This window comes from Xyrauchen texanus, chromosome 48 (genome assembly GCF_025860055.1).
Source record: "Xyrauchen texanus isolate HMW12.3.18 chromosome 48, RBS_HiC_50CHRs, whole genome shotgun sequence".
In the NCBI taxonomy this organism is placed as follows: domain Eukaryota; kingdom Metazoa; phylum Chordata; class Actinopteri; order Cypriniformes; family Catostomidae; genus Xyrauchen; species Xyrauchen texanus.
The window spans coordinates 4,719,453-4,731,550 of record NC_068323.1 but is presented as its reverse complement, the minus strand read 5'-3'; the positions used below and the strand labels follow the sequence as shown (position 1 = coordinate 4,731,550).

Genomic DNA, 12,098 nt, shown 5'->3' with positions numbered 1-12,098 from the left:
CACAAACACAAGCGGAGTGACACAAACAGTGAAGCGTCCGAGTGCTGATGTTCTGAAATATCAGCACTCATGAAACATCTCTTGTCCAATCAGATTTGAGGACCAGAACTGTTTTATAAAAAGGAAAAGTACACCCAAATTCTGTCATTTACTCTCAAATCATCCCAACTTTCTTCCATGTCAGATCAACAACCCTGTTCATGCGGTACAATGTAATTTGGTTTGTCACCGCAACCAACATGATCCGATCTGTTTATGTCGTCACAATGTGACTATGTTAACTGGGTTGAACTGTTCAGGAGAATTAACAAAACAAATACAGTAAAAACTAAACAATTAACAATACGTGCAATTATTTAGATGTAAAAGTTTGATTTTATCATATGATTAAAGGTAAAAATGTATATCATGTTTAACAAGAAAATAAACATTTTAATCAGGATGAGATTTATTGCACAAGAACACTTAAACACATACAATACATTTGTCTTGCTGATATTAGTTTAAAGTGCAAAAACAACAAGACAGAGATATTAATACAAAAATAGAATAAAGTAAAGTGAAACTAAATAGAAAATACACAATATGATATACATACATACACACACATGTATATACAGATGTTAACAGTAAACTTGTTAAAATTACGGTTAAATAAATAAATAAATCTGGTGTTTCCAGAAGTCTCTGCATGACCCACATGAATAAATCAAACTAAAGTGATTTAAAAACATTTTAAAGAGAAAATCAGTTCCAGAACAAACACGAGATTAAAGGCAATATTTATAATTTATGTTTTTGATTTGACTGCAGGTTTTATCTTAACTACAGTATAAATATCATTAATATAATCACATGCATAGATGAGGGTTTTGATTGTATATTTATATTAACTTCAGGCACATTGATTTTACTCATTGAGGCTCGTGTGTGTTGCTTTAGTGAAATAAAAGATTAAAGGGAACATTTATTTGCTTCTTATTTGATCAAATGTTGGAACTGAAATGTTTGAGAAGCGCTTCAGATGATCTGATGAAACACATTCATCACTGTTCAGAAAGTTTCAGTATTCTGAATTAATCAACTCAAGACTAGAGAAAGTGTGTTTGTGATTCTTGTTTCATGTCAGTAAAACTGAATAATTTGTCTATTAAGCATCAAGTCTTTCCAACAGCAGCAAAATTCTGAGAAAGATCTCGAGTCAGATTTCCTTTTCTCAATAGTAAGTGAGGTTTGGATTTGAGGTGGGGAAACTGATCCTCGATCAGAGCAGCGTTATACCGGAACAGAAGCAGGAATTGCAGCAGCAGCACAAACTGTTGTCGAGTCATTCAGTTGCATCATCTCTCTCTTCCTCTCTCTCTTCTTCTCTCTCTTCCTCTCTATCTTCCTCTCTCTCTCCTTCTCTCTCTTCCTCTCTGTCTTCCTCTCTCTCTTCCTCTCTCTCTTCCTCTCTCTCTTCTTCTCTCTCTTCTTCTCTCTCTTCCTCTCTCTCTTCCTCTCTCTCTTCCTCTCTCTCTTCCTCTCTCTCTTCCTGTTCTCTCTCCTGTCCTTCATCATTCATCACATGAGTCTCATTCTCTCCGTCATCCTCCTGTAAGAAAACACAGATTCACAGAAGATCAAAGAAATGAACAGGATTTGTGATTCAGAAGGGCAGAAAACAGCTCAAACTTACACAACACACATTTACTGTTGAAGTGAATAAAGTCTTTTTGAAATGTTTCATTTGACTGAGAAAGTAACAGTTGCACTTTATTTTACAGTATGTGTACTTTCAGTGTACTTACACAAGAAAGTACTGAGTAATATGAGGTAACTACATGTACTCAATATGGGTTACGGTTAGGTTAGGGTTAGTATCTAGTCATTACTGGAGTTGTTGTAATTATGTAGTAAGTAAATGTAGAACAGAACTGTAAAATAAAGTGCTGCTGAATTATCTGTTTAAACTTTAATGAATCTCAAACCCCCTTTCCAAATGTATTCATGTGCAGGATATGAATTAAATATCATAATTATATTTTCTCCAGTTAAAAAGAGAATTCTTGATATCAGGAATATAATTATGAATAGTGAAGTGTAATATTGTCACATCAGTAATTATATTTACACTAATATAAATGTAAATTCTTAATATTAAAAATTTCAACCAGTAAAAATATAATTCTCATTTTATTGTCACAATTATCTTTCATTTACTCCTGATTAAAACAATTAAAACCTTAAAAGAAACAAAATCAATTTCAGATATCAGAAATATCAAATCTAACATGTTGAAATACATTTACAGATATAAAAACACTTTCATTAGTAATAATTTCATTCCTGAGATCACAAATGAGCATTTAAACTTATATTCTGATATTTATATCCTGCATGTGATTAAATCTATATTTGTGACTTTGGGGCAAATTGTTCATAGTTGCCAAAGGATTCATTACCGGTGAAGAGCAGAAACTTCTGGCAAACGTTTGCGGTGAATCACAAGCTCATTTACATGTGAAAATAATGAGAGGCGAGTTTGTGGAGAGTTTGCCAGAACTCAAGATATTTTGTAATTGTTTCTTTCTTCAGCAGAACAAATATGAAGAAAAATAGAAAAATATCTCAGCAGGTCCTTAAAATGCAAGTGGATGCAGATTTCTCTTTTGAAGCTCCAAAAATCACAGACAGTCATCATAAACATCATCCATACGACTCCAGCGGTTCAATTAATGTCTTCAAAAGTGACACGATAAATTTTAGTGCACAAATATAAATATTTAAGTACTTTTTAACAGTAAATGATGCTTCTGGTCAGCAGCGGTACACGCGTGTGATATAATCGTGTTGTGAGACACACGGAAGAGCAGCTGTTTACAAATGAAAAGGAGGAACACTGAACAGAAGCTTCACTGGTTTTGGGTTAGATCTGTATTTATCTGTTTCTTTACTCACAACGGTGCGTTTGTGTGCTTATCCTGAATGTCCCAACTGAGAAGAGAACGTGAGATTACGTCTGTAACATGCCAACATGAATACTCAAATATTGATCATTGTTTGCACCAAAATTGATCGTGTCGCTTTAGAAGACGTTAATTTAACCGCTGGAGTCTTTAAGAATTTTTTACATTGTTTAAGCAACAGACAAAAAAGAATGAAAGTTCATCAAAAAGATGTTTATTTGCTCTTTTACAGGCCAAGCAGTCCTTAAATTAAAAAAAAATGTCTGTAGCTATTTGAAATTAGAGGCAATAACTGGATATTAAGCTAGTGGTGCACCGATCAGGAAATTTGAGGCCGATATGATCTCTGATTTTTTTAACACTAAGATCGGCAGATACAGATTATTTTTAAAGTGCCCTTTGCCACACTCTTGTAAGTTATATTCAGGGTTGGGGAGTAACGGGATACATGTAATAGGATTACATATTTAAAATACAAAATATAAGTAACTGTATTCCACTATAGTTACAATTTAAATCAGTTACATTCAAAATTATTTTGATTACTGAAGAACGTTTATGTTTGACTGACACCTGCAGAGCGCGCATGTTTGACTGACACCTGCAGAACTCGCATGTTTGACTGACACCTGCAGAGCGCGCATGTTTGACTGACACCTGCAGAACTCGCATGTTTGACTGACACCTGCAGAGCGCGCATGTTTGACTGACACCTGCAGAACTCGCATGTTTGACTGACACCTGCAGAGCGCGCATGTGTCTTTGACACCTGCAGAGCGCGCATGTTTGACTGACACCTGCAGAACTCGCATGTTTGACTGACACCTGCAGAGCGCGCATGTTTGACTGACACCTGCAGAACTCGCATGTTTGACTGACACCTGCAGAGCGCGCATGTTTGACTGACACCTGCAGAACTCGCATGTTTGACTGACACCTGCAGAGCGCGCATGTTTGACTGACACCTGCAGAACTTGCATGTTTGACTGACACCTGCAGAGCGCGCATGTGTCTTTGACACCTGCAGAGCGCGCATGTTTGACTGACACCTGCAGAACTCGCATGTTTGACTGACACCTGCAGAGCACGCATGTTTGACTGACACCTGCAGAACTCGCATGTTTGACTGACACCTGCAGAGCGCGCATGTTTGACTGACACCTGCAGAACTCGCATGTTTGACTGACACCTGCAGAACTCGCATGTTTGACTGACACCTGCAGAGCATGTTTGACTGACACCTGCAGCGCATGTTTGACTGACACCTGCAGAGCGCGCATGTTTGACTGACACCTGCAGAACTCGCATGTTTGACTGACACCTGCAGAGCGCGCATGTTTGACTGACACCTGCAGAACTCGCATGTTTGACTGACACCTGCAGAACTCGCATGTTTGACTGACACCTGCAGAGCGCGCATGTTTGACTGACACCTGCAGAGCGCGCATGTTTGACTGACACCTGCAGAGCGCGCATGTTTGACTGACACCTGCAGAGCGCGCATGTTTGACTGACACCTGCAGAACTCGCATGTTTGACTGACACCTGCAGAGCGCGCATGTTTGACTGACACCTGCAGAACTCGCATGTTTGACTGACACCTGCAGAGTGCGCATGTTTGACTGACACCTGCAGAACTCGCATGTTTGACTGACACCTGCAGAGCGCGCATGTGTCTTTGACACCTGCAGAGCGCGCATGTTTGACTGACACCTGCAGAACGCGCATGTTTGACTGACACCTGCAGAGCGCGCATGTTTGACTGACACCTGCAGAACGCGCATGTTTGACTGACACCTGCAGAACGCCCATGTTTGACTGACACCTGCAGAACGCGCATGTTTGACTGACACCTGCAGAGCTTACATATTTAAATGTGAAAATAATGATCACCAAAATTGATCGTGTCGCTTTAGAAGACATTAATTGAGCCGCTGGAGTCGTATGGATGATGTTTATGATGACTGTCTGTGATTTTTGGAGCTTCAAATGTTTGATCTTCATCCACTTGCATTTTAAGGACCTGCTGAGCTGAGATATTTTTCTTCAAATGTGTCCTACTGAAGAAAGAAATTCAAAGACTCATTAATCATGAATATGAATTACTGCATTACATTGACAATGATTTTTACTTCATGTTTGTTTTCTGCTTGTTTGTTGTTTTGGCATAAATCATTAAAGTTGAGCTTGATACAAATATAAAGATGAGAATAAAGTAACACAGTTTACAGCGTACATTTAAGATACAATATCAATATTTGGGCCTGATGTATCGTATACTGAATATGTGTGTTAAACTGTCTAAAACACAGAAAATAATCTCTGAGACGCTTCAGATGAAATCAAACTGATCTGAATCTGTTGTAAATTCAGAGACAGAAAGATGTAATGCACATACTGAAGTATCTTACCTGAACATTGTGCCGCATCTCCATATCTGTTGAATAAAAACTCAATTAAACACATTTTATTTGTCAGTTAGTTTTGACTATGAAAATAAACATTCACATATTTAAAGACTCTTTTTACCCATTTAATCTCAAAATGTTCTCTTTTATATCAGCTGTATGTAATACTTGCCATTTTGTCCTTGTGTTGAGATCTTACGCCGATTATAAATCACACCAGCAGTTACAGCGACAACCAGAACAACAGCAACACATATTCCTGCTACAGCAGCAGAAGACAGACCTGAATCTGGAGTTTTTTGGTCGAATGAAGAACGAGTTTTTATGTCTGATACTGTAATGATGAAGAGAGACAGTCATTAGTGTCACTGAATGTGATCATCATCAGCTCTTTATAACAACTGAAGATCTGATTATCTGCATTAAATGATGAAATCGTCCTCACCGCTGACATTAACACTGAAGCTCTTTACGCTGAAGCTGCTGCTGATACTGCTGCTGATCTCTAGTTGATAAAGTCCAGAGTCTGTAGTTCTGGTGTTTGTGATAGTGAGATCTCCAGTCTGATGGTCAATCTTCAGTCTGTCTCTGAATCTCTCAGCACCTTCATCACACGTCACATCTGTACAGCTCTTACTGGGATCTTCATTCATTTCAGCTATACGAGTGTCATTGAAATACCACGTCATCACAACATCTCCCTGTTTTACAGTATCATCAGTGTGTAGAGTGACAGAATCTCCTTCAATCACCGACTTTATCTTCATTTCAGCACCAGACACTCCTGAAACACACATGAACAGTTTCTTCTTTTGGGTGAATAAACCTCCACCATAGTAGAGGACAGAACGTTATTATGAGACCAAGTGTATCATTATTAGCATGCTGTTATTCAAATCAGTACATACACAGATTAACAATATCTTCTCGAGTGTAATATTAATATATTGTGTGAAGTGTAGTCTATCATTTTTAGGCCACTCTAAAATATGGGAGCTACACCATGATGTACCTGCAGAGTAACATATTAACCATACTGGACATTCAGCTAGTGCAGTTGACTTTGACTTTGACCCCTAACATTACACAATCACACAGTGCAAGCACATGGTTATGTATTAAGAGAATTGGTGCTTCTCAATAAGCTCCCAAATGTAGTAGTCCAGGCACTGATCAGGTAATCAAATGCAAATTGCTAAATACTGATTCACAAGCAGGGGAGATGATTGAGACACAGGTAATGTCAATCAATGTCCTGATGGTGTTTAAAATATCATTAATTCCACAGTGGACAATATTAATTGTGGAGGCACTTGAAATAATAATCAAATATAAATCTAAAACCTCACTGTTGTTTCTTTTCTGCCTGATTTATTTATTGTGATGAGGTTATGGAGGCAAAAGGTGTGATGCTAAACTGCATCATTACCGACCGGCACCCTCAGATCCAGAAATATCTGAAGGAGCGCAAAATCACAGTTCAACGATGTCTGGCATCTGGAGGAAGATAATAAACTAGTCTTAACAATATGAACCTATGACAATTATTTTAATGTATGTCTGCTTTTAATTCATTACACTGAAATTGTTTGTCCCTAGATATATGTGTGTCTAGGTTTGTCCAAGAAGTTGGATAAAATTGGACTGTCTGTTAGTCAAAAGATGACAGTGGAGCATAAAGAACCACGTTTACTGCCACATCATCTAAATCCAGCACAGAGAAAGTAGCAATATATAATATACAATTATTGTTCATATTATTCTTCATCATACATATGGAGTGATGGTGGCATAGTGGCTAAAAGCACAGGGCTGTTAATCAGAAGGTCACAGGTTCTAACCCCACAGTCACTACCATTGTGTCCTTGAGTAAGGCACTTAACTCCAGGTTGCTCCAGGGGAATTGTCCCTGTAATAAGTGCACTGTAAGTCGCTTTGGATAAAAGCGTCTGCCAAATGCATAAATGTAAATGTAAATGTCATCACACCCTCTGAACTTTGAACTAAAACCCCAATGAAGAATAAATAAAAGAGTCCATTTACATTTATGCATTTGGCAGATGCTTTTATCCATAGTGACTTAAAGGCGCCAAAGAGGGTGTGATGACATTTACATTTATGCATTTGGCAGACGCTTTTATCCAAAGCGACTTACAGAGCACTTATTACAGGGACAATCCCCCCGGAGCAACCTGGAGTTAAGTGCCTTACTCAAGGACACAATGGTGGTGGCTGTGGGGCTCGAACCAGTGTCCTACTGATTACCAGATTACCAGTTATGTGCTTAGACCACTACACCACCACCATAATGAGAAACTGTGTTACTGGATTAGAACTGATCAATCGAATCTCCACCAGAACTAAAACGGTTTTAAAAATGTAAAGACACTTTAGTTTTAAACATCTGCTGTTCTGTTTTGTAATGATATTGTGATAATCATGTGTTTTTAAAAGAGATTATATTTATATGTGAATTAATATACAGGTAAAGTGAAGATTATTAAATCATATTTGCTTTTAAACACTCATTAAATGACTCACCAGGTTTGACGGTGACAGTGAACATCTTTTCTTCTCTGATGGCATTGATGATCCATAGTAGATAAACTCCAGAGTCTGTAATTCTGATGTTCATGATGGTGAGAGATCCAGTCTGATTGTTCATCTTCAGTCTGTCTCTGAATCTCTCATTATAACCACCTGGACACTTCACATCTGTACAGAACACACTGAGATCTCCATAGATTTGAGCTACACGGATGCCATTAAAATACCATTTAATAAAATTGGATTTGTCATTCTGTAATCCAGTAACAGCAGTGTGTAAAGTCAGAGAATCTCCCTCCATCACTGACACAGTCTTCATTTCATCAATACCAAACACACCTGGAGACACATCAGGGAAAAACATACATGTGGAGTGATGAACAATGCCTTGGTGTGACCCATTTGAGCTGCATAAAGTGGCACCTGATATTTGGGTGTAATGTATTTTCTATTGTGTTGTGACTATGATTTATACAAACTACCTGTAAAACTATCTGATTTCCATCAGCAGGTTCTTCTGTACTGGAACCTAATGTTTAAACTTAATTTTACACCACACAATACACCCCTGTGGAACAACAGGTATATTCTGAGTAACAGAAAATCCTTGTTTTTCGGGACTTGGATGGAAAAATGAAAATGGGCAGAAACACATTTGATGGATAATTTTGGTAATTTGATGTACTACGGAGATTTTTGTGATAAATGTAATTTCAAATGCCCAATTAGAGAATACAATAGAGTGATAAAGACCATTCCAGCACCCCTGAAAACAATAATTCAACAGTTTGTGATGTCCTCTAACACTCTACCAGAAATGAGACACTTTGTATTGAAGGTATTAATTTAAATAGCAAACAGTTTACAAATAAGTTTATTATAAATGTGTTATCCAAACAGTATTACCCGGGTCAACTGAAAACGAAATATGTTCTTCGAGACAGGCACATAGACATCAAAAGGGGCTTGAGCACCTGCCCTTTTTATTCTTGGAGAGAATTATTTTTATTCCCTTTTTTCTGGGGTGATTTTTTTTTTTTTTTTTTTTTTGAAAAATAATATATATTCCTGTTTGCGCACAGCTTATGGAATGATATTAATCTCAATATGATTAATGAATGCACACACAATTATGCATTTACTAGATAAATGTTCTGAATGTATTTTACTAACCACAAACAAATGCCATTTGATTTGAATCTGTGGAATTCGGGATTGAATGATTGTGCAGCGATTTGTACAAATACAGACATGTTTGCTAATAAACATGTTCTGTTCTACATTAATAAATCAAAAATTGCTCATGCAAAAATGAATCCGTGCATTTGTGGATCAGAAGACACGCGTGCATTTATTGACATCTTGTTTGAATCGATCGTGTTCGGTTCATTTGGATTTTGAGACTTCCTTTTCGCAGTTTACAGCATTCCACCCACACATACACACACACACACACACACACACACACACACACACACACACACACACACACACACACACACACACACACCCACACTCACACACACACACCCACCCACACACACCCACACCCACACACACATACACACACACACACACACACCCCCACACCCACACCCCCACCCCCACACACACACACCCCCACACCCACACACCCACACAACTAACTTCTGATCCACAAATGCACGGATTCCTTTTTGCATGCGGAAATTGTCACACTTTAATACAAAGCAGAACATTTATACTCACAAACATGACTTTATTTGTACAAATTGCTGCACATTTATGTAATTCTTAATTCTACAGACACCTGTTGAAAAGCATTTGTTTCATTGTATAGTGACACACATTTACGAATCCTGTTCACGTTAAAGAATAGCACTGGCTTGTTGGTTAGTTGTGTGTGTGTGTGTGTGTGTGTGTGTGTGGGTGGAATACTGTAAACGAACAATAACACACACAATTATGCCAAAATGTCGTTTGTCAAGTGTCTTCATAACATAAGAGCAGTCTTATGATGGACATAAAGAGTTGTGAGAGAATGAGGCGCGTGTGAGATCCGCTGCTCTTAAAGGGCCAGCATCCAATAAAGCTTTCTGTCAGTAAAGTTAATCAAAGAACAAAGAGAACAGAGAAAATTACTCGCTGCTCTTGACTAAAGACCTTGCGTAGCTTTAATAAGGATTAGTCTATATATAATTTATCATTTATGCAGCGCAGACTGTCTGATAACTTTATTCAATTCTGTATGTCCTGTTAGACAGGAAGGGCACAGGTAAATATGACATTTATTATGGGTTTATGTGAGGATTGTTTGAAGTTCACTTAAATTAAAAGCTGTTTTATTTTTTGAAGCCTAATAAATGTTTTTTAAAAATTGAATACTAAGGAGACCATGGTTTCTGTGTGAACTGATTATTTTGTAGACATCTTTTGAAAATGAAACAATTGCGTGAGTTTGAGGAAGATAAAATTAACTTTTAAATATTTTTTTTAAAAGGAAGTCAAAGTTGTGTTTATATATATATACTTTTTGTTTAAAAAAAGTAAAAAAATACGTAATTATGAGAAGTGCGATTTTTCAATTGAGCCCCTCAAAATGTCTGTGCACGTCTCTGCTTCGAGAGTTCAGTGATGAAGAGGCAAAAAAAATAAGTAAGCAGTATTTATCTTACACAATGTTTCTGAGGCCAAAGGAATGACATTTATCCATCTTTAATTGCTTTTTACATTTAATTGGGAGATTTTACATAAATGATGATGATTTCATGGATCACCGTCATTGTTATCATTTTCAGTTTGAGAAATCTCTAAAACAAAAGTGAAGTTATAAAAATAAAAACATCTGAATTATCCTATTTGTAGATTATATATCATTTTAAATGTAGTTTAGAGTTTGATTACATTTCTAAACAAACATCTAATCGTTATCTGATCACGAGATAAAGACATTGACGGTCACGTGAGGAACACTTTGGATTGGAATTTAAAATGATCAAAACAAACTGCTTCACTTTCATCCATCATCGATTATAAATGTATATAAGTGTCTTACCGTCTATGAGCAAAACCCAAATCAACAAAACCCTCATTCTCAAACCGAGAATACATGAAGATGGAAAGTTGAAATGTTGTCGACAGTCTCTCAGCAGCTGACTGCTTGAAATAATGGGAAGTGAAAGTATTTTATGTATCTGGACATAAACACGCCTTCAGTAGATCCGAGTGGACTCAGTCTTTTAAACCATTTTGGTGACTGAGGTTTGTTTACGATAGGGATGCAAACGGTAAACCGATAATGTGATTGATTAAAGATGATTAAACTGTTAATATTGTTAATATACACCATATGTCAACATATGGACATCCTCTAACCATAGGTCAGCATATGGTGTATTACGGCCACCAGCTGGACTGGAGTGTGAAGCATTAATAAGAAGGAAATAAATAATAATAATTTATATAATATGTTTATTAAATCCTGTTTTCCTGAGATAATTAAGTATTTCTCGTTGTATTTTTGACTGTCCTGAGGCACAATTCAATAGGTTGGTAAGGTGAATTTGTTTGAATCTATATATTTCTCATTGTATTTAATATCTGCTCTCTTTCCCTTGTAAACATGACACAATGTAATAAACATATTCAACAGTCTCTGCTTCACCACATGTCAAGCATCATCCTGTTTGATGTTTCCCTGTTTTGAACAATGAATGATTCAAGCCAGAATGTCCTATTGTGTGATAATTGTATCTTCTCTCCTATTATTGAGACCTATTCTTCAGTTTATCTCTTCTTTACTGAGTGATATATGAACTTCAACATCCTAATGATCCATTGCCTGTTTAGCCAGTTTGTCCACTATTTCATTTCCTTGTACTCCCACATGTGCTGGTACCCAAAGAAATCTCAAGATCATCCCCAGTTTCTGACTTCTTAGCAGATGTGTAAGAATCTCATATACTAAAACTTGATTCAGACTATTTAAAACTTCCTCCACCCATTACACAGCTAATAAAATCACTATTAGTTCTGTTGTACGGACTTTGAACCTCTTATTATATACTGCTGCAGCTGTTTTTCCAGATGTAGGATCCTTTGAACATCTGTGAATATGTGGAGCATTGAAGAGTATTCCTGATTTAAATACTGCTGTACAATAACTTCCTTATGTTTATATGTTCAATTCTTAACTTTAGATTGCAGATGGAAATCG

General features: G+C 37.0%; 2 protein-coding genes across 29 annotated transcripts; both read right to left on the bottom strand.

Annotated features, from left to right (window-relative positions):
* Positions 1-445: 445 nt before the first annotated feature.
* On the bottom strand, positions 446-11,021 carry LOC127639390 (myb-like protein X). The gene is made up of 6 exons (XM_052121373.1): positions 10,938-11,021; positions 7,898-8,242; positions 5,802-6,140; positions 5,529-5,690; positions 5,360-5,385; positions 446-1,594 (listed from the first exon to the last, which is right to left on the bottom strand). The coding sequence occupies exons 1-6, from the start codon at positions 10,972-10,974 to the stop codon at positions 1,328-1,330; spliced, it is 1,176 nt and encodes a 391-aa protein (XP_051977333.1). The 5' UTR covers positions 10,975-11,021; the 3' UTR covers positions 446-1,327.
* LOC127639410 (uncharacterized) lies at positions 3,392-4,841 on the bottom strand. 28 transcript variants are annotated; one of them, XM_052121406.1, is made up of 5 exons: positions 4,438-4,549; positions 4,214-4,325; positions 4,054-4,165; positions 3,774-3,913; positions 3,392-3,689 (listed from the first exon to the last, which is right to left on the bottom strand). In XM_052121406.1, the coding sequence occupies exons 1-5, from the start codon at positions 4,534-4,536 to the stop codon at positions 3,505-3,507; spliced, it is 648 nt and encodes a 215-aa protein (XP_051977366.1). In that variant the 5' UTR covers positions 4,537-4,549; the 3' UTR covers positions 3,392-3,504. The 28 variants fall into 28 exon arrangements, 24 of the variants coding, with proteins under 24 accessions (XP_051977366.1, XP_051977368.1, XP_051977377.1 ...); XM_052121408.1 differs by having other exon boundaries at positions 4,110-4,165; XM_052121417.1 differs by having other exon boundaries at positions 4,138-4,165.
* Positions 11,022-12,098: the final 1,077 nt, after the last annotated feature.